The 23,211-nt window shown below is 50.4% G+C and overlaps 1 protein-coding gene across 4 annotated transcripts in view; it reads left to right on the top strand.

Annotated features, from left to right (window-relative positions):
• Window positions 1-23,211, top strand: part of TTC28 (tetratricopeptide repeat domain 28) — a 440,803-nt gene that overhangs the window by 227,377 nt on the left and 190,215 nt on the right. For all 4 annotated transcript variants that reach the window (XM_084764313.1, XM_084764312.1, XM_084764311.1 and 1 more), the window contains 3 exons: window positions 2,254-2,401; window positions 10,360-10,632; window positions 11,645-11,775. In XM_084764313.1, coding sequence (XP_084620439.1) covers window positions 2,254-2,401; window positions 10,360-10,632; window positions 11,645-11,775 — 552 coding nt within the window. The remainder of the gene's footprint in view (window positions 1-2,253; window positions 2,402-10,359; window positions 10,633-11,644; window positions 11,776-23,211) is intronic.

Here is a 23,211-nt window from a genome sequence, read left to right as displayed (position 1 = left end):
TGTGTGTGTGTGTGTGTGAAAATCACAGAAGTATATTTTAAACAGTAGTTTTGAGAGTTTAAAACTTCATTTAGATTTCATGAATGTCATTTGTGAAAACAGTCAAGTGTGTTTAACTGAGCAAAGTTAAGTTTGTGTTATAAACAGTATTGTAAGAGTGGATAGAATAAAAAGCCACTTATTTAGAGACAGATGTACACAAGTTGAGCACATTGATAATGTTATTTTGAGAATAGATTTATTTATTTTATTATCTTATCCTATATGTGTGGGTGTTTTGCCTTCACATATGTCTGTGCCCCACAGAGACATGCCATTTACCTGGTAGATTGTTCTCTGTGTACTTGAAAAGCAAACTGCACTTCACAAAACTGGCTTCAAATGCTGATGTAAGTTCTAAGCCTTAGGGTCTGGGGAATCACTTAGTTGGTAAATGGTTTACTTGGAAAGCTCCAGGGTCTTAGTCCATAAGAAGAGATCCATGTAAGGAAGTGGGCATGGTGGCCCATGCCTGTGGCCTCTGCTGTGGTCGGGGCTGGACAGCTAGCTTAGCCTAACCATGGAGCTAAATATCCTGGGGGAAAGGGGACACGCACACACACACACACACACACACACACACACACACACGGACAGAGAGAGACACGGGGGGGGGGGGGGGCGGCCGACGGACTCTTCCCAGAAAAGAGCGTGGATGGTTCCTAATGAACAACAACTGAGGCTGACCTCCACTCTCACACAGGCACACAGACACGCGTGTGTGTACACACACACACACACACACACACACACACACACACACACCAGAATTGAATTTAAAGAGAATTCTATAGATACGCATTTCTCAATGCTCTGATAATTTCTTAAGTTAGCTGAAAGGAAATGGTTCCTGTGTTCACACTGTTTTTTTTTTTTTTTAAAAAGCAGCTTTGAGACCACTCAGTTAAGGACACAAAGGACAGTAAACTTGGCTGCTTTGGAGCAAAGCACACATATTTCAGGTAGGACCACACAAGTGTTTACCCATAGCAGGTGTGGTGACTAAAAGCAGACAGAGGAATGGCCGCAAGTAGGTGGAAGCCAGCCAGGGCCGCGAGGTGAAGACCATGTTTCAAGCAACAAAAACAACCAATCAAAACAACAAATGTGTGGGCTCACATTAAGGCAATGATGTGCGCACACTTGTGTGTGTGTGTGAACTTGACAGAGTCACCTGCAAAGAGGAACCCCTAAAATAAAGACTTGCCCCCATCAGAACGGCCTATGGGCACGTCTGTGGGCATTTTTCAGGTTGCTCCTTGGCAGAGGAGAGCCCAGCCCACTATGGGCCGTTCCCTCCTGAGGCCTGAGCAAGTGACCGGCAGGCAGCACCCTCCTCAGCCTCTCGTTCAGTCCCTGCGCGTTCCCAGCCTGTGTTCCCGCCTTCAGTGATGGAGTGTAACTCAGGAGCCAGCCTTCCTTCCCCGAGTTGTTTTCGGTCAGTATTCTGTCACACAGCACAGAAGCAAACCACAGCACCCCACAGCACCGTTCACCAGAGGACATGTGACATGCGCTGCCTCTGGCTCTCCTTTGTGAACGAGGAGGGTGCTGTGTCGCTAGGATTGGCCTGTTGCTCCTCCCTCCTGTGTCTGTCACGTGCTAGCATTACAGGGCCACCAGGGCCAGTTAAAGATGAGAATTTCTGTTGGGCCACCACGCTGACTTGTTGTGGTGCTGGAGGTGGAACCCCGGGCTTCGTGCATGGTGGGCAAACACTGTGCCAACGGAGCTATGCCTCCCGCCCAAGAACTGTGTTTTATTTATTTATTTTATTTATTTTTATTTTTTTATTTTTTGGGTTTTCAAGACAGGATTTCCTTGTGTGGCCTTGGCTATCCTGGACTCACTTTGTAGACAAGGCTGGCCTTGAACTCACAGTGATCCACCTACCTCTGCCTTCAAGTGCTGGGATTAAAGGGGTGCGCCACCACCGCCCGGCCAAGAAATGTGTTTTAAAATGAGAATAAATAGTAACGAATAGACCAGAATCAGTGTGTCTGAGAAATGAAAGAAAAATGTAAGTGTAAGTCCATGAAGGAAATAGAATTTGTGATGTTTAGAAGGAACGGGTTCTTTGGTCACCAAGCCAAGCCTCCCTTCCTGTTTTGGGACACATGCGTCCCGCCCATAGCTGTGATAAAGAGTCGCCACGGGCACTCTGGCCAGCCGTGTGACAATTATAAACCTTTGTCATCTTCCCTGTGTTTCCAGGCATACTTCCGACAGGGTGTTGCCCTCCAGTACCTTGGACGCCACGCAGATGCCCTGGCCGCCTTTGCATCTGGGCTGGCTCAAGACCCCAAAAGCCTGCAGCTCCTCGTGGGGATGGTGGAAGCTGCCATGAAGTCTCCCATGAGAGGTGGGTAGGGTGACGGTCTTCAGGAGTTAGCGGAGAGCAAGGTGCACTTGGCCTGCCTTGCAGAATGTTAGGGTCCATGGGAGCTGCTGGAGTCCGTGGGCTGGGCCCACCGAGCCCTTGGGGTCAGTGGGCTAGGATCTGTGGGCTGGGTCCACGCAAGCCGCTGGGGTCCGTGGGCTGGGCCCATGCAAGCTGCTGGGGTCTGTGGGCTGGGGTCTGTGGGCTGGGTCTGTGGGCTGGTTCCACGCAAGCCGCTGGGGTCCGTGGGCTGGGGTCTGTGGGCTGGGGTCCGTGGGCTGAGGTCCGTGGGCTGGGTCTGTGGGTTGGGGTCCGTGGGCTGGGGTCCGTGGGCTGGGTCCATGGGCTGGGGTCCGTGGGCTGGGTCCGTGGGTTGGGGTCCGTGGGCTGGGGTCCGTGGGCTGGGTCCGTGGGCTGGGGTCCGTGGGCTGGGTCTGTGGGTTGGGGTCCGTGGGCTGGGTCTGTGGGTTGGGGTCCGTGGGCTGGGTCTGTGGGTTGGGGTCCGTGGGCTGGGGTCCGTGGGCTGGGGTCCGTGGGCTGGGGTCCGTGGGCTGGTGATGGACCCTCTGGTATGCGTAGATGAGCTCATGTCCTTGCATTTTAGGATTATTTAACTAATTCCCACTGTGAAGTTAGTTTTAAGATTCTATCTAAACCACAATACTTCTTAACAATAAGTTGATTTTTTTTGTATGAACAAATATAGGCTTTAGAAATAATAAGACATTAAGCCAGTCTTTCCTCTCTCCCACCTTCCCTCCCTCCATTTCTCCTTCCTTCTTTCCACACAAAACACAGTAGTCAAGTCAAAGGAATTCATAGATAGTTTATCCTGGAGCCAAGTATGAGTAACCATGGCCTCGGGAACACAGTTAGGTCACCCCCTTCCATGTTCCCCACTGTGGATAGAGTTTTATAGTAAGAGAAGAAAATACTGGCTGTGGCTGCTGGTGATGGGGAGGTTCCTTATCTGAGTGGCTGAGGGCTGAACAGCCCAACAGGAGCTGTGACTAAGCCCCAAGCTTGAAGCATTCCGCACTCTGCGGCCTTTGTAGACACAGCCTCTGTCAGGGACTCTCTGTCGGACTTTCCCTCTTTCTTCTTCACAGAATCTCACACAGTATCCCAGGTTAGCTTGAACTCACTACGTGGTCCAGGCTGGCCCGAAACTTGCAGCAATCCTCCTGTCTCGGCTTCCTGACTGGTGGGATTGTAGGTGTGAGCTACCGTGTCTGCTTTGTTCTTGTATTTCTTAAAGCAAGTGTGTGTAGCCGTGGGCGGCTCCTCACATCTTTAGAGACAAATGAGCGAATGAGGGAGCACGTGGAGTGGTTCTGTGCGAGTCTGGAGGGTTCCACGGCTCTGAGCAGGGAGCCTTCGTTTTGCAGAGCAGCGGTTTTATTTCCTTTTATTCCGCGGTCCTGGGAGGTCACACTCAGCGTGTGAGGAGCACTGGGCTAACACTGTGCCGCTGCTGAGCTTTGAGAACGAGAACGCTGCATTTTAAGAATGAGCACTTGGGAAGTTTCAACTAATCACACGCGCCAGCTGTCATCTTACGGTAGTGACAGTCATGACGGCGGATTTATGGCTTATAGATGGGGCCACAGCCACTTTCCGCCCAGAGCTTATGTCAGGCAGAACTCCATCTTTGCTGTGGAAGTGGCCTGCCTGTTAATTGTTCATTCGAGAGAATGAACCTAAAAGTGTCGGCGGCAGCATCACTGCCCGTTTTGTCTAGTTTTGACTTGTTTGCAGCATTAGGTGGCTTTGATTTGCTGCCTGTTATTGTACTTGGCTTAAAGTATGCGCTAAATACAAGTCTGCTGACTAGATAGAGCACATGTCTCTAGGCGTCTGGCTCTATGTAAAGGATATTTCCCTGAAAGTTGGCATTTCATATCTTTAGGGGAAAGCAGTGAGAAATCTTTCCTCAAGCAGTTTCCTAAGTCTCAAAGCCATGTCTTTGCTTCAGGGGCTACAGGCTTTCCCCAAGGCAGGCCTTGCTGTCGATGAACCATGATCTCAAAGTGATACACTTAGGGCTCCCAAACTTTGGGGGAACAATAATGAAAAGTCAGCACCTGACTTCTTTACCACTTCCTACGTTTTCTCCTCTTCCCTTCCTCTCCATGAAGATGCGCATGAGCTTCTCCAGGGCCAGCAAGAGCTTTTAAAGAGTATACGGGGAGCATTTGTGTTTAGTCCATGAAGACCACACCGAGTTGTTCCTCCCTCAGCCTGGACGCTAACTCACAGTGTAGCCAGGGCTGGCTTCAGCCTCCTGGTCCTCCTGCCTCTGCCTCCCAACTATGTGCCACACTGCCCGGCTGGTTCTGGAATTCTCAAATGCAGTAAAGAAAAAAAAAATCCCCTAGCTCAGATGCTTCTTAAACAAACAGAACTCTCACGAGTCAAAAGAATGCCTACAATATGCTCTTTATTATATGTTTTTATTTTTATGTCTTTTGTTGCATGCATGTATGCCCATGTACTGTATGCATGCGGTGCCCACGGAGGCCAGAAGTGGACACTGGGTCCTCTGGAACTGTGTGAGCTACCATGTGGATGTTGGGAACTGAACCCATGCCCTCTGGAAGAGCAGCCAGTGCTCTTAGCCACTGAGCCATCCTGCCAGCCCCGGTTTGGTCTTATTGGACGGTGGTGGGCGTGGGGGTGGGGGTGGGGGGTGGGGGGTAGGGCTGCAGTGGGGGTGGGGTGGGGTAAGAATCTTTCTCAGCATGAGAGCACACCTGCCTAACATGACTGAGTACTGAGTTCAGTCCTGGCACTACAAAGAGAAAGAACTCAATTTTAAAGAGAGGACCAGCCTATACTAATATATATTTATTCCCATATAAATGTACTATCCCTATAAAATTAATCTGATTTTATATTGTTCTCTATTCTCCTAAGTGAACTGTCTGATTTATTTTATTTTTATAATTTAACCCATGCACACAAACCAACTGTGAATAAACTGTCTTGTGGATGTGGTTGCATCGCAACACATGCATCTCTCCTAAATCATTAGCAAAATATAGAAATAAGAGTAAATATAAATTGAGATGATTTCTCAACCTTTTGTTATCTTTGCTGTTCCTTGTAAGGCAGAATTTCAGTTCATTGTGCAAATGCTTCAGGGACTTGGGTGCTGTAGGGCTTGTGCCTGCTGTGGGCTAATTACACAGCCACAGGAGGAGGCTGGGGGCACTCTCAGCTGTTCTCCAAGGACGCCAGCAGGCACGGCGCTCGGAGCTCCGTGTATCTCTCCTGTCCAGTCGTCTAGAGCCGGTCGCCTTTGTGAGCTATCTGTCAGCTCTGGAAGGGTCCATGGAGGCTGCTTGATCAAGTGCCCATGGAAAATGGCTGGCCAGTGGTCACTCTGCTCCCTCATAGTTTGTAGGCCTCGCCGACCCTCCCTGCTGAGCTACATGGGTTTTTTTTCCCCACAAGAAAGGCATCTGACCGCAGCCTTGCCGTTTGCTAACCCAGTGACAGCCTAACCTTTCTGTGAGGGGGAAGTGATGATGCTGTGGGAGCCACACCTGGGCGCGAGGCAGGCCGTGCAGAAGCCTTCCCCTCTGAGGTGCGACTCTTCCTTCGTGGTGCTCCCCCTTCACATGTGCTCCCTGGAAGTCCCACTGCGGTCTTAGCATCAGAAGCCTGGCTTTCTCTTTGATTCTTGTCGGAGCGCTCTGAACATTCCTAGAAAGCACCGCGATTTCCAGTGTTGCAGTCTGTATCCGGTGCCACTTCCTCTGTGAAGCCCCGACCTCAGGACCTCGCAGGGCCCCTCAGTGCAGCCGACAGTTCTCAGGACTCTGTGCCGTCTGCTTCTAGATTGGGCAGACCCTGGGACCCTGATGCGTCCCATGCTCACACAGTCCTGCCTTATCATCAGCTTATTTGTGTGTGTGTGTGTGTGTGTGTGTGTGTGTGTGTGTGTGTACACACGTACAGTGTTTAGATGAAGTGCCTGCATGTTGTGACACGCCACTGAGTTCAAGGTGTGGAACCCCAGCTCAGAAGTGCTCACGTGTGGAGAGACGCACATCTCCGAGCCGGCAGGTGTGGCATGCCGCCTGCCAGAGGATGAGGGTTTATTATCAGCTTCCACTACACACTCATGAGCTCCTGAAGCATCAGGAAATGTGACTTTGTTCTTCTTAAATTCCTAGGACTTTACATTTCAAAACCCAGCAGCAGGGGCTTGGTCAGTGTGGCAGAGGCCTTTATATTCCTACGGAACTGCTTTGACACCAGTTATTTCATGTACTATACATAAGTTCTAGAAAGAAAACATCTGAATAGCTACAGGCTGCCAAAATTCTGTTCTGTCTAATCTGCTAAAAATCACAAAATTAGGCCTTTTGATGATAGCACAAGTTTATCTTAGAACAGGAATTAGAGTTGCAAAGGGTCTCAGAGATTATAGATTTTTAAAAAAGTATCTTACAATCTTTTTCATCAAAAGAAATATAGCAGTCTGGATACAGCGGCACGGCCCTGTGGTCCTGCTGCTTGGGTGGTTATGATGCGAAGATGGCGCCTGGCCAGGAATTTGAGATCAGCTTGGGCAGCATAGAAAACCCTGACTCAAGCCCCGCCCCCTGCTCCCCCAACCCAACTGCTGACCCATGAGATAGCATCTCAGTTCGAGCCAAGATGATTAACACAAAAAAGACGGACATTCAGTGAGGCCGGTGCTCTTGTATGTTGCTGTAGATGTAGGCAGAGACGTACATATGTGCACAGGCATCTCTGTGTGCATATACACTCATAACCATGCACATATGTGTTCGTGTGTAGCCACGGCCACAGCCACAGCCCACACACTTGGCAGCGCGGGGAGACTGACGGACTGAGGTTAGTTTTGAAGGGTAGACATGTTCTTTCAGCCAACACTCACTGTCTTCCCCACTGAGCCACAGGAGCCGCTGTTGCTACATAGACTGCCTGGTCAGCTCAGGCCAGCCTGTGGAAATGTCTGTCTCTCGCTGGGCCCCTGTGTGAGACAGTCCTTCCCACGGCCACCCTAGGGAACAGCGCTTTCACAGCAACTGTATGCTTAGCTTTGCAGTGGTATTTATGTTTTTTTATATAATTAAAAATAATTTATTTAATTTCATTTTGTGTGCATTGGTGTGAGAGTATCAGATCCCTTGGAACTGGAATCACAGAGAGCTGTGAGCCGCCATGTGAGTGCTGGGAACTGAACCCAGGTCCTTTGGAAGAGCAGACAGTGCTCTGAACCACAGAGCCATCTCTCCAGCTCTCAGTATTTAGTTTTTAATGTACTTTTATTTTCTTCCTATACGCTTTGAGTGGGATTTTTTCTTTACAATTTTCTTAATTTCACTCTCATTTACCCCAAAACGTGCCCAAGTTAAGTCTGTTTTTCCTTCTTGGGAGTTTCTAGACAGATCTTCTGTTACTGTGCTGCCTCCCTGTCTGCTTTGTTTCGGCAGCTCCACAGTTGCTCTGGGAAAGACGCGGGCCTGTGCCTGTGCCACTCGCTTCAGGATAGGCATCTGAGCACGTTCCCTGTCTGTCAGGAATACCTGCTTCCTGCTTCCACTATAAAAGCTGAAATATCCAGTCCCAGTTTTCCCACCCTCCTCTGAATCCAAGACTCAGACTTTGAATTAGAAATGACGAGAGGGTCGTTTGGACTTCGCTGTGGTGGTGGGGGGCAGCACCCCTGTTCTGAGGGTTGTGCTCATTGTCGGGGCTGCGGGCTGTGGGCTGCATCTCAGCCTTGCATGGCATAGCTCAGTGGCTCCTACTTAAAAGCCATCAACTCGGAAGCTTGCAAGCACATGTTCCTGCTGTGGTGACCCAGTGGCCTGGAGCCCAGCAGCGGACTCTTACGTTGCCGCTGACTCTGGTTAACCTTAGCTGAATCAGATAGATGTGACCAGATTCATCATTTTTTTAAAACGTGTTTATTCTTTTTATTGTCTGCAGATTCATCATTTGTAAAATGATGGTTCTGTTGATGTCTGTTAGGTCTGGCCCGGCTCACTGGAGCCGAGGTGCTACCTGTGAACACCTCTGGCTGCCAGCGTGCAGCAGGGGCTGACGGAATCCGCCCTCGGCGTTCTGTGGTACGCCCGTCTTCTAGGCTAGCGGTCCCTTCTCTCTCCTGCTGGGTTTAACCCTGTTGGCTAGCTAGTGCTTGCTGGTACTCTGCTGTTTGTGTCTAGCTAGTGCTCACTGGCACTCTGCTGTTTGTGTCTTGACAGAAGTAAAAATGTTCTTTGTTCTCTGTTTAGTGATCTGATTGAAGGGAGAAAGCTTTAGGCACCAGTGAGCTTCAAGGTTTCCCTGGTGATGTTGACTCAGGCAAGAGAGCTCCTTAGCAGAGACCTGAAAAGTCATAAATTGCAAAGATTCTGCTTTAACGCAGCACGTTGGCCAGGACTTGGAGGGCAGCGCTGTCGCAGGCATGATGTGTGGATTATTGGAACTGCTAATGTGAAGAAGCTTTCAGGAACAGGAGAGGTGCAGCTACAGCGCTTGCTGTCTCTAAGGAGAGTGTGGACGGGCGCTTGCCTCTCTGTCCAACCCCCAAATGGAAGTAATCCCACATGGCCCCGTGACCTCTAACCTACACCCCTGCGTGTTGCCATCTGAAGGTAAAATGAGCCACACATTCGTTTTACCCCCTGATAGCTCACCCGGGTGTAGGAGATGGCTTCCTTCCGGCTTTGTTTGCTGGGGTTGTGGTGTGACTCGTGCCAGAAATAGCCTTGCGAATGGCCAGCATTTCACAGCTGCCAGTTCCTTCATCTTCTGGGAGAAACTAGGAGCATGTTTTAGTAATCATCCATTCTCGTCCGTTGTCGTTTGCCTTCGGTGATAGGCTTGCTGGGGACATTCACCAGGGAGACAGTGGAAGGGCTGATCAGGAGCCTGCGCTGCGCCACCTGGCTGCTTAGAGTAAAGCACTGTGGACACAAAATACACCTCTCACTTCAAGGGGGATAGAAGGAGTTTATTCTGGAGCCAAGTATGAGTGACCATGGCCTAGGAACACAGATTTTCCTGAAATTCCATGTTCCAACAAGGTAGCAATTTCATAAACTTTTTATGGTGACAGAACAAAGAAGAATCATAAATCAAGGCATTTTCCAAACTCACTCGTGGTTGTGTCAGGTGGACCGGCTGGAGCAGTCGTGGTGGGAGAACTCACCATCAGCCTTTCATGTTGCCCGATTCCACCCTCAGCTCTAGGGTTGGTGAAAGCCTACAGTTTTATTAGGGCATTCTAAAAGCTTGTTTTTAAAAATCTTTTTCTCAAAATGTTAAGTCTAGCTTTATCTACTGTAATCAACAGTGTGTTTGTTCTGACACAGGGGGCTGGGCCAGGGAATGGCTGCTCAGCGGCTAAAGATGGTCCAAGATACATTACACTGAGGCTCTGGACCTGCGGGGCTCCAAGACCTCCAGTGTTCAGTGTTCCACCACCACAGTTGCCATCAGCTGATGGGCCTCTGCGCAGATTTCTCATTCAGGGTATTCAACAGTGGGAAACTTTTTTACTGAGCAGACACGGAACAGCTGTAAAAGACCTGACAGCTGAGCTGCGCAGTACACGCCCTGAGAGGATGAGCTGAGATCCCTGAGCCGCAGAGGGCCGGAGGGCTGAGGGTGGGACCCAGTGGAGGGCGGCTGGGAAGATGGGCTTGTCCTGCTCTGAGGAGGAGCAGGGCGGATGAAGACCTTTCAGGGAGTGTGTGGCATCATGAGCCGTGAAGCCATAGAGAGGACGAAGGTGGCCGTGTGTGCAGGGGAAAGGAGCTGCTGGACGTGTGCGCGCCGTCGGGTGGTGCTGGGTTCCAGGTTAAAGAGTCTGTGCTTGAACGTGTCTCTGGAGCCCAGTGGGAAGCCGCCGTGTCTGGCCATCTTCATTCTCCTGTTTTCTTTTCCTTCAGACACCCTGGAGCCCACTTACCAGCAGCTTCAGAAAATGAAACTGGACAAGAGTCCCTTTGTGGTCGTGTCTGTGGTTGGGCAGGAGCTGCTGACAGCCGGCCACCACGGGGCCTCTGTGGTCGTCCTGGAAGCTGCTCTGAAGATTGGCACTTGCAGCCTCAAACTGCGAGGCTCCGTCTTCTCGGCCTTGAGCAGTGCACACTGGTCTCTTGGGAACACAGAGAAGAGCACTGGGTACATGCAGCAAGACTTGGATGTAGCCAAGACCTTAGGTACGTGTCCCACCTGCATGTCAACTACGTGCCTGGTGTTGACAGGACCAGCGTATGCGGCAGAGCATTCAGTTCTAGAGCCCTCTGGTCTTGAGGATTTTCATGCAGTAAGGGTCCAAAGCTCCCAGAAGGCCTAGCGACGTGATTAGCACATTCATAACCTTCCTCGGGAGTTTTGGACTCACAGTTTTGATGCTCCAAGTGCTGGTTCTGTGGACCATTCATCTTCAGTTTAATTTTGGCCTCTGTGAGAGTGCACCAAGGTTTGTCAAGGTGCACAGCACAGGCTGGTGTGGTGGGCCATGCTGAGAAGGCAGAGCAGTGGATCTCTGTGAGTTCCAGGTCAGCCAGGGATGCACAGTGGGAATCTGTCTCAAAGGAAACAAAAGAAAATGGAAGCTGCTGAAGTGTGGGCACGGCATGCTGTAGGGTTAAGGGTGGGCCTTGTGGATCCAGATGGCTATGGCACGGCTCTGTCACTAGCTGGAGAGCTTTGGGGCTTCATTTCTTGCTGTTTCAGAGACAAGGTCTCACTCTGTAGCCCAGGCTAGCCTTTATCGTGCAAGGTGCCTGCTCCATGCAAGGGGCAAGAGGGAGGAGAGCCATGGTTTGTGGTTGTGTCGGTTACCGGAAGGGGCTGTGGGCATCTGCCATCAGATACTCAGGGAGAAGTGATGTATGGTTGGAGGCCTGGAATCAAATGGCCAAACCTGCAGGCTGACAACTGCTCAGAACCAGAGGTCATCTGCAAAGCGAAGGGGAGACGCCCAGCAGCAGCTGGTTTGTGTCAAGGTCCACACCCTCCCATCTCTGAGCCCTCTGCCCCTGTGCGCACGGGTGTTACAGCAACAACATGTGTCCAGGGAGTTAGGACCTAGGCTCTTATCTCCCCACACAGGGTCTAAAAGAAACGAACTTAAATCCCAGCTGGGAAATCTGTGGCTTAAGAGAACCATATATGCTATAAATAATGCTGTAACTTAAAGAATTTTTCTCCTTAAATCCAAATCAGGTGACCAGACAGGAGAGTGCCGAGCTCATGGGAACCTCGGCTCTGCGTTCTTTTCCAAAGGGAATTACCGAGAGGCTCTGACGAACCACAGGCACCAGCTGGTGCTCGCCATGAAGCTCAAGGACCGGGAGGTAGGAGCCTCACTGTAGAGCACACTCTGTTTTCAGAAGCACGGAGCCCCCCACCTCTGCAGGGAGTGTTGGGGGGCCCTACCGTCTTCAGAAGTTGATAATCATTTATTGAGTCTGCCATGTCTGATCAGGTATTAGGTGTCTGTTGCATGGTCCTTGAATATGTGCAGAGAAAGAAGGTCTTGTCTCTGAGCTTGGGAGCAAACAGCATGCTCAGGTGCGGCTAATTCTCTTCAAGTGCGCCGTGAAACACACAGGCACACACACAGGCAGACTGCCAGAGAGCTGTATCTGGTGACAGCACATGAGCCTTATTAGTGATCTTGTGTATGACTGTCCCTCCTCCTCCCTCCTCCTCTTCCTCCTCCTCCTCCCTCCTCCTCTTCTTCTTCCTCCTCCTCCTCCTTCTTTTTTAAATGACTGTGGAGAAGCTGGTTGAGTTTACAGGGTGAGCAGATGTCACGGTGAAGACTGTACTTGCAAACGACTGCAGCTTTCTTTGGAAGTTGATACCCAGCGTGGATGGCACAGTGAGAAAGACTACTGTCTCCTCTTGTGAAGGGGTGGGCTTAGCTTTCAGGTAGACCCAGCCCTGAGTCCCAGCTGCACTTCCTGGCTGTGGGCTGGCCCTCCCTCCCTCCCTCCCTCTCTCCCTCCCTCCCTCCCTCCCCTCCCTCCCTCCTTCCCTCCCTTGACTGTCTCACTCACTCCTGCTTTACTGCTGCACAGTCGTGCTATGTATACGTCTGTATACATATCTTATGTATAATGTACATGGCTCACTGGTGTGGGGCCGGGGATTCCATGGGTGCCTTCCGTGAAGAAGTTTTATAAATTATGGCCTTTTTCATATTACTAGATGTGATAAAAAGGGTCGACGCAGAGGGAAGGATGAGACGATTAGTCAGTTTATACACTTAGTTATATTTGCATGTTAGAACATTACGATGGGACATTGTTAGAATTATTTATTTAAGCAACCCAGCAATCACAGGTCTCTGGAGCCTCATCGGGTACCACTGTCAGAAGGAACCAAGGGTTTTAACACCGTATTTGAAAATACTGGACATGCCGAGAGCCTACAGTCTCAGCTCCTTGGCTAGGGGAAGTGGGAGGAAGTGGGAGGGTCACTTGAGCTAGAAGCAGCAGACTGTCCTAGACAGCACAGTGAGACCCTGGACCACAAGGAAGGAGCACAGCCAGTGAGGCAGCTCAGGAGCAACAGCCTGACGACCCGAGTACCATCCCTCAGAACCACAGGGGAGGGGAGAACCGACTCACCTTATCCCCGCCATGTTATCCTCTGATCTACAACACACACACACACACACACATATACTACATACTTAAATATGTACACATACACATGCTTGTGCACATGCACACATACACACAAGCACATGCATCCACTTGCACACACACAGATGCATACACACACATACACTGATAAACAATGTAACAACAAAAAATTTTTGTTTTGTTTTGTTTTTCAAGACAGGGTCTCTCTGTGTAGCCTTGACTGTCCTGAACTCACTTTGTAGGCCAGGCTGGCCTCAAACAGCGATCTGCCTGCCTCTGCCTCCCTAGTGCTGGGATTAAGGGTGTGTATCACCACCGCCCAGCCAACAAAAATATTTTTGAAGGAAGGAAAAGCAGGCACCTTTAACCTCAGCAAGGAGCATTGCTAAAAATTTCCAGCTCAGCTGGACTACATAAAGACCTTATTTCATTTCATTTTTTTAAAAAGGAAGAGTGAGAGGGAGAGGTTTAAAGAGCCTTCAAGGCTGCGGATGGTAGCCAGTCTGCTCTCTTAGAACCCTTGAAGTAGCTTGAACACTTCTCATTGTTTATTTTCCTTCATTTATTAACAGTTTCTAAAGCCCAGATGGCTTTATTTATTATATTTATTCCTTGTTTGTTTTGAGACAGGGTCCCACTATTTAGACGTAGCCCTACTTAGGCTGGGAGTCTGTGTAGACTACACTGGCTGTGAACCAGAGACTGTTGTCCTGCCTCGTCCTCCTGAGGAGAGCCAGGGACACAGGAAGGCAGGTGCCGCAACTCCCAGCCGATAGATAGCCTGGCTTGTAAAGACAGACATGCTAATGGCATTAAGGAGTCATGGTTGGCCAGGTAACCGACTCCAGACATGTGAGACCTTCCCTTATACCTGTCGTCAGCTAATAGGTTCTCAAAAGGATGGAGGGAACTGTTCTGCCATGCCTCTTCTCAGGAGTGTGGTTTTGCTGTCTCTCGGGTTATCACCTGGGTTTGGTGGACCATCAGTGCACGGTATGTCCTTAAGAAATGACTGATATGAAAATGGGGAGGACCCTGAGTGACACCAGTGCTCTGACCTTGCAGCCACCACCTACACAGACGACACCTGCCACCTTCCTTGTGCTTGGTATACCCAGTGCTGTAGTAGTTCCAAGACCTGCCACCCACTGGGAAGCCCACGCCCGGCCTGTCTGCAGAAGGCAATCCCAAGGCTAGCTTTAGGCACATTGCCTTCTGTCCCCTGTGGGAGGCTGGAATGCATTTAGCCGCTGCCGTGATGCTTGTTAACCCTCCCGCGCCCTGTGCTTTCCTTCCACTGGGAATAGAACCTGGCCGCTCTCACTGAGCGCCACGGCATGCTCGTCAGATTCTCTGCCACGTCGAACACCACCATTAGCTTTCCCCTCTAACGACTAGACTTAGCAGTCCTGTTCTCCTGCGACCTCACCCTGATGTCACCGTTGGTCTCTAGAGTTTTAGGGTAGCTTCTGTCTTCTTGAAATGCGCTTTTCAATTCTAGGCACACTTCTGAATTTTTGGCCCCTAACTCTGCTTCTCTATCTGATGCACAGCTTGCTCACCAGTTCTTTTTTTTTTTTTCCCCTTTTCATAAGAATGTTTGACATGGACGTTCTCAGCAAGCCTCAGATACACAACGTGACACCCCTGACCACAGTTTCCTGTTACACCCAAGAACTCTGGATGTGTTGAACATGTTCCCTTCCTGCTTTGTCCCCACACTGGTGGTCACCATGCCATCTTCTCTGTCTGAACAATCAGTCTGACTTCCAGGGTCCATGTCTAAGCGAGATCAGTGTTTTTCTTTGTGGCTTATTTCACTTAACATCCTGCCCTTCACACCTGCTGTTGTTCCCGCTGCTGATTTGACACCAGTTTGATCCCACATCATGGCTGTTGTGAGACGTGCTGCAGCGAACACAGCATCTCGGGATGCTAGGGAGAGGACCTAGTGCCCTGTGCGTGCCACGTACGAATTCCAGTGCCTCGCCATCTTCCCAGCCCACCTGCATTGTTAAGATTTTATTTTTAGTTGTTTACCTTATTGTGATAAAGAGAAATCTTTATTCCTGTGTCACTGAGAACTGTCCAGTGATACGCCTGGTGCTCACTGTGTCAGGACCTAGGATGTCCAGACAAAGGGACCCTGGGCAACAGTGTGTGTTTTGTTTGGGCTCAGGCTTCTGCAGGCCAGTCTGGGATGCTGAGATGCGCAGCTCTTCCAGAAGCTCCAGGCTCAGGCAGGTGTGAGCATAGCTCCTTCTGAGCTGTCTGTGCTGCTTAGCAACCAACAGTTACGACCATCGTAATTGACACTGGGATGCTGGGAGTTCAGACAGGGACTGGTTAGAGAGTCAAAGGATCCCCAGGGAATGGTGAGATGCTGGCGTTATCTGTCGTGCTCTGCTGACGTGGTAAGAGCTTCACGTTTTAAGATACTATTTGTTAGTTTTCTACAGTTACGCTTGAAATGCACAGAGGTAAGCAAGCTTTGGCTGCCATCCTGTTAGCATTTCGGACACACGCTGTTAGCCATATGATATTTTGTTTGCATCATTCAAATCAAGGCTGAAAGCCTTTTGTAAGACTGTTTTATAGCTTTTCCCACTGAATTTGAAGCCTTCTTCACAATTATTTCACCCTCCTGCCCTCGCACTGTTCCATACTTAGGTGGTTGCAGATGTGTTGGGCTGTAGAGTGTGAGACAGCATCACAGTAGCTAAGCCACTGAGAGCTTTACTGTTTTTTATCTCTTCCTTCGGCTACATTGCTCCACATGAACTTGTTTGACAAAAGCTTATTGAATCTTCTAGCACTAGGACAAATTGCTGTCAAGAAGGCAGCGTCTGTTCTTGCTGCACCAGCAGCAACGGGGCATTAATGTTAGAGTGCTAAGCTTAGCTTGTAAGTTAGAGCGGCGTCTGCACGTGGACGCTTGTTTGCTTTGTTTTGGGGATGTGGGGGTCACTATGCAGCCCTGCTGGCCTGGGGTTTGCTGTGTAGACTGGGCTGGCCTTGAACTCACAGAGCTTTGCCTGTTTCTGCCTTGAGCGCTACTGTTAGGGGTGCCAGCTTTATTTGTATTGCTCTGGTCAGATGGGTAAATTGGTTTGGCTCTTCCATACACAACTTTATTTTTACTTCACTGTCTCACTCTGTAGCCGAGGCTGGCCTGGAACTCACATCCGTAGCCTAGGCTAGCCTGGAACTCACATCCGTAGCCTAGGCTGGCCTGGAACTCACATCCGTAGCCTAGGCTGGCCTGGAACTCACATCCGTAGCCGAGGCTGGCCTGGAACTCACATCCGTAGCCTAGGCTGGCCTGGAACTCACATCCGTAGCCTAGGCTGTCCTGGAACTCACATCCGTAGCCTAGGCTGGCCTGGAACTCACATCCGTAGCCGAGGCTGGCCTAGAACTCACATCCGTAGCCGAGGCTGGCCTGGAACTCACATCCGTAGCCTAGGCTGGCCTGGAACTCACATCCGTAGCCTAGGCTGGCCTGGAACTCACATCCGTAGCCGAGGCTGGCCTGGAACTCACATCCGTAGCCGAGGCTCGCCTGGAACTCACATCCGTAGCCTAGGCTGGCCTGGAACTCACATCCGTAGCCGAGGCTGGCCTGGAACTCACATCCGTAGCCTAGGCTGGCCTGGAACTCACATCCGTAGCCTAGGCTGGCCTGGAACTCACATCCGTAGCCTAGGCTGGCCTGGAACTCACATCCGTAGCCTAGGCTGGCCTGGAACTCACATCCGTAGCCTAGGCTGGCCTGGAACTCACATCCGTAGCCTAGGCTGGCCTGGAACTCACATCCGTAGCCTAGGCTGGCCTGGAACTCACATCCGTAGCCTAGGCTGGCCTGGAACTCACATCCGTAGCCGAGGCTGGCCTGGAACTCACATCCATAGGCTAGGCTGGCCTGGAACTCACATCCGTAGCCTAGGCTAGCCTGAAACTTGCTATCTTCATGGCTTAGTCTCCCATGTGCTGGGATTACAAGTGTGAGCCTCCAGGTCCGGTTCCTGTCTGAGTCTCTGTTTGCTGTAGTGTCTTGGATGTTTTGTGTTGGTTGGATTCCACCACCAACTGCACCTGGAAACTGTGTTTTAAAAATGCTAGTGTAGTTTAAGTACAGTTGTCTCGCGATGCACTCGCACCTGCTGTGACTCAGTGTCCCTCCTTTGGAAGATCTCTATGCCGCTCTGCCCACCAGCGAACTTTACGGTCATGTGGTACATCCTGGAGAGCCTTCCTTTCGGGTTTTGGGGGGTCTCCCGCTCAGGAGCCTGCTCTTGCTCCCCTTCATTCTCTATGCTTCTCGCTTCTGTACACTGAGATAGGGTTTTCTGCGTGCGCATCGGCCCTCACGGATGTGGTGTACTGCCCACTGTGCGGCCCTGGACACCAGTGCCGGGAAAGCTGGACTCCGTATTCATAATTTCACAGTAATTTTTATCAGTTCATGACTTCTGTTGATCCTCTGAGTTCTCCGGCAATGCAGACTGTCTCCCAGGGCTTGGTAGTTCACACAGTCGGCATAGGCAACTTCCCCTCCTAATTGTCGCACTGTTTAGAATCCGAAGTGCTCTGAGTGGCAGCCACGCCCCCCAGCACCCACAGTCCTGCCTGGGGTTTGCGTTCTGTGTGATGTGTTTGTTGTGCGTGCACTCGCGCGTGGCTGGTTACAAGGAGCTTTCACACAGTAGTGCACCTGTGTGCTCACACACATCCTCCTCTTCAGCCCCTCACTCCTCCCACAGACCTGTGTATTTCCACTCCCATGCCACATACACACCAATGACACCATGTATCTGTATAAAATCTAGGAACTACATGTGAGAGAAAACACGTGACTTTGTCTTTCTGAGATGTCACTCACTTAATAGGGACATCTCCGCTTGTATCAATTTTCTTTCAAATGTCACATTCTCTTTATCCATTCCCCTGTTGATGGACGCTACATAGGTTCCATAACTTGGCTGTCATAAAGTACGCTTCTTAATCTGTCGTTGCCTCGGTGACCTTTGGCTGCACAGTTTATGTTCTGTTGCCTTATTTTTGTATTGAAATAAAACGGCCTGTGAAGCACAGCTAACTGCGTAAACACCATGGACGGTGGGGGTAGCGAGCTGCGCCCTGCATCTCCCGCATCCTGGACGGTGGGGGTAGCTAGCTGCGCCCTCCATCTCCCGAGTCCTGGACGGTGGGGGTAGCTAGCTGCGCCCTGCATCTCCCGCGTCCTGGACGGTGGGGGTAGCTAGCTGCGCCCTGCATCTCCCGAGTCCTGGACGGTGGGGGTAGCGAGCTGCGCCCTGCATCTCCCGCGTCCTGGACGGTGGGGGTAGCGAGCTGCGCCCTGCATCTCCCGCGTCCTGGACGGTGGGGGTAGCGAGCTGCGCCCTGCATCTCCCGCGTCCTGGACGGTGGGGGTAGCGAGCTGCGCCCTGCATCTCCTGCATCCCAGCTCCAGTAAACTTTAGGGACTCACCAAGCAGCCTGAGACCCATTCATCTGCTCACCTTTAGCAGTGATTGGGTTTTCTTCTATGCAATTACTCTCAGATACTTAATAGGGAGGTGAAGCCTTCGCCACAGGGTTTTTCATTGAGAGTAACCTTCTGTCTCCTTTAATGGTTTCAAAATTAATTTCAGGTGCCCACAGAGGCCTTCCTGTGAGTGAATATTAATTGTCAGGAGGGTCCATAAATTACATTATATTAAATGTTCTTGAGTCAGGAAATCTGATATGCAAATGCACCGATGTTTCCAAAGGTCTCACCAGCCCCATCTCTCTCCTGCCCCCCCAGGACCCCACTTGGGCTGAGTGCACCTGCCCAGCCTTCAGCCTCTGCCTGCTGCCGCACCACTCTTGGCTTTTTGCCCAGGCCACGTCTCTCCTTGCGCTCGCGTCTCCTTTGGACTCTCTTATTTCCGCAGTGGAATCTGTTTTCGGTCTCTCATCCCGTCTCCTGCTTGTTTTAGTCTGAGCTGTTGCTGTGGCCTAGTCTCCACACTCTCTTCCTGCCTGACAGAAATTCTACAAGCAGAAGAGAGCAGGTGTTCACTGCCAAGCCTGTGACTACAGCCCAAGATGGCAGAACCCTTGAGCGTGAGTTTAGGTGTCCCACAGCTGGACTTGAATGTTGCGTCTGGTGGCCATTGCTGTGTGGCCTGGGCAGTCTAACTCCTATAAGTGGGTGCATGGACATCTGAGTTGTTTAACTTTCTGCCTGATTTACAACTTTCTTCCAGTCTTCTGACAGACATCAACACTTGTTTCTTAGGTGTCTGCCCACACGTGTGTTTAGAATGATTTGTTTTTTCCTAGTTATCTAAGATGGTTGTAGTGATGCACATCATCAGCAATATGAGGGGTTCTTAACCCCCAACCAGGATAGTTAGAGGGTAAAGAGTGGTAGTGGGGCACCCCATCTCAGCGCGGAACCCTGATGCTGTCTCGTGTGGTTAGGATGCTGTTGTTGTGAAAACTAAATGTTATTCATAGTAGCTGCTTTCAAAGCACAGACCCTGGATTATCATCTGTGTATGCACATGTAACCATGGAATATCAGTGTTTATCATCCACGTGTACACATATGTAACTACCCGTGTTTGCATTATATCCAGTATTTATCCAAAGTTAAACTACTCCCCCTAGTTTGTTACCTGGGTGGCTGTTACGGAATAGCGACACCGAATGTTAGTGTTTTGGAATTGTTCTCAAGTGAAAAGGCACTTGTGTCCTGATTGGAGCCCAGTCCTGGAATTCCCGTTCACTTGTTTTCACCTGTGGGTCACTTCCACCTGGTACCCAGAAGGAGAGGCCGTGTCAGGCGTCTGCTCACAACCATGTCCACGGGCTCAGCACACACCATGGGCTGTGCCTTTGTGTGAGGAAGAGGAGGTAACTGCTGCTCTTGTCCTCGGAGGCCCCTCCTGTTGCAGCCAACGTTGGTGATGCTTGTAGGCTGGAGGAGGCGTGTCCAGGTGACAGGAGGGACAGAAGCCTCCTCGGGTTGTTCTTGCAGCCTCAGAGCAAGTTTTAGGAACTAGAGAGCACAGTTGAGCTTTGATTTCCTCTCGTTTTACAGTTATCTTGGTTGTTACAGACTAAATTATAGATGGACTTCAGTGCGGATTTTTTTATAGTCTTATGCTTCTCACAAAAGATCTTCTAAAGCGAAATCCAATTCTTTATGATTATGAAAGTGAAGGTGAGTTATGACCATCACCAGCTCACGACACCCGTGGGTTGGTCAGGCCAGGCGAAAACTGAGCTTTTGGGTTTTTTTCGGATGGGGGTGCAGGAAATTACTCAGCTGACCCCTGATGACATCACCTTCACCACAGCATTGTCTCCAACACTATTTCCTTGGAGGTTTGTTGTTTTTTTTTTCCCAGCCACTTTCTACACAGTGTGTATTATATAATCTACACTAGTGGTAATGTGAAATCCATTAAAGGTTTGTGGTGTGTGTGTCTGTGTGTGTATAAGAAAGAATGTAGTTGGGGTAGTTATTTTACTTCTAGTACAGGGAGTGGATTAAAATGTAAAAACCATTCCATTTCAGCCAAGAACTGTATCCTCATAGGGAGTATTGAGTTCACGGGGGAAGGCTTGGCAACCTTCTCCCTGTGTCTCACAGGCCTTTGAGAACCGAGCAGGACCGTTACGCAGTAACTCGGGTCACCCGCGGCAGGACTGGCAGAGAAAGGCAACAGGACCCAGATCGAGGGTGAGGCCTTAGCATTACAAATCAGCTGAGTCAGACCTTTTAGACCTGAAGCCAGTTATAAAAACTTCTTTTCAACCTACTGATAAAATGGTGATGACCTCCAAAGAAACAGCCTGCTCAGCGAGTCCTCACGAGGGCACGAGGCTGCTGTGAAGCCCGGCTGTGAAGCAGGCTGCCTGCAGCTGCTCTGACTTCCCCACGGGTCTTCTGAAATCCTGCGCATTGTCATTGCCACCCGTCGTGTGTTCGCGTGTCCCCTTCCGGCTGTAGCATTTCGTGGTCCTTCATGTGCAGAGTAGGAGAAACTTCAGGTGAGGATTTAGGAGACTAGAACTAGAAAGTGAGACTCAAACCCAAGAGAAAAGGCTCGTAAGCCAAGGGGCTGGGGTTGGGTGAAGGAGCTGTAGAAAGGAGTCAAGCCAAGCGTGGCCGTGTGGCCTCCTGACAGTGGAGGGGCCGGGAGCGTCACAGATATATAACATAATATATGCTCACAGTGTATGAAAACCAGGAAATCTCAACAGGATAATACAAACTGCAAGCAAGTAAAGTAGAAACACTTGGGCTGAAGAGTGGACCATCTGAAAAAACCACACCCTTGGGCTGGCTTACTAGAACCTTCTAGGGGGCAAAAAGGGTCTTGACAATGGCTCAGTGGAAAACACACAGTGTGAGCATCAGAGGGAGAGGGGGACAGAAAGAGTAGGGAGCCTGGGGCGGGGGTGGGGGCGGGGGAGCGGGGAGGGGAGGGGGAAGGGAAGGCGGGGGGGGGGGGGGCGGCGTCAGATGCATGTGGATGTATATGTGGTGAAAACGGGACAATCAGACAAAAGCAGTGCTTATAGAAGTAGTAGGTAACACTTTCTGCAGTTGGTCAGAAAGGAATGAATGTATAGATTCTAAAAGCTGAGGTGACCTCATCCAGATAAATGCAAATAAAAGTCACATGCTGTAAACAAATTAGAAAAATCTCCAAAGCTCTGGACGGTATGCCACACACTGGAGGAAGAACAGCAGCACAGAGGGCGTCTGACTTTGTAACAGAAGTAATGACAGTAAAGGCAGACATTTTAGAGTCCTGAGAAAACTGTCAACCCAGAATTCAGTAATCAAAAACTAACTTTCAAGAGTGAAAGCAAAAAAATGTCTTAAGATAAGTGGCAACCAGGGGTTTACCCAGAGCCCTGCCCCGTGCAGAGTGCTCCGGGAAGCCCTTCAGGTGAAGGAAAGCAGTAGGAGTAGGTCACATGTTCAGGAACACAGAGGCGCACCAGGGCTCACCAGCACACGGCTGAATATAACAGACTGACGGAGGCGCACCAGGGCTCACCAGCACATGGCTGAATATAACAGACTGACGGAGGCGCACCAGGGCTCACCAGCACACGGCTGAATATAACAGACTGACGGAGGCGCACCAGGGCTCACCAGCACACGGCTGAATATAAAAGACTGCATGCACTTCTTTTTCTGCTTCATTTCTTTAAATACTGTGTGCTTGGAGCTAGAGAGAGATGGCTCCATGGTTACGAGCACTGGTTGCTCTTGCAGAGGACCTGGGTTCTGTTCCCGGCACCCAGATGGCAGATTGGGACCACCTGTAACTCGCACTCTGGGGGATCTGATACCCTCATGGCCTCCAATGACACTGTACACACATGCTGCACAGGTGTACATGCAGGCGAAACACCCCTACATGTAAAAAAAAAAAACCTTAAAAAAATAAAATAAAAATGCTTGCTTAAGACAAAAAATTTAGTTCTGATTGTAATGTTTATAGCTCACAAGAGTGAATTTTATTTTGTTTGTTTGTTTTTGAGACAGGGTCTCACTGTGTGGCCCTGGCTGTCATGGAACTCACTTTGTGGACCTGGCTGGCCTGCGACCCCCGTATTTACCTGCTTCTGCCTCCCGAGTTCGGTAGCTGGTAGCACCACACTTTCCCTCTAAAGAGCCAGTTCCTTCACTGCCATACGCCTTTGTCCCCTCAGCAGGACAGCCGGAGGGTCTTGCTTCACACGAGAACGGAGATGGAAGAGGAGCAGGGAGTGTAAACATGCCGTGTGCCAGGGGCTCTCGAAGCCCAGCCGAGTAGGGTGGCCGCACTGCTGGGGCGAGGAAATACTCCTGTAAAACCTGAGCTAGGCTTCTGCCTCCGTCACCGCCCTGAGATCCTGTAAGGAAACAGGAAGAGCAGACCAGGAGGATTGCTGTCCCAGTCTGTGCCACCAGCCACACACCCATTTCATCGTTTGACGCAAATCGTGGCATTAAGACGTTTTCTCTTTGTTGAAAGTAGAATACACAACAGTTGGGAAGGGCTTCACCCTCTTACACCAGACCGGGATGGTTGACCCAAAAGCTGTTTGACAAATAGGGAGTTTGCAGAGCTGAGCCTG

The sequence above is a fragment of the Acomys minous genome, assembly GCF_964271855.1.
Source record: "Acomys minous genome assembly, chromosome: 16".
NCBI classification, from domain to species: Eukaryota; Metazoa; Chordata; class Mammalia; order Rodentia; family Muridae; genus Acomys; species Acomys minous.
Note: the sequence above shows the minus strand (reverse complement) of the source record. Positions and strands in the feature narration are given on the sequence as shown.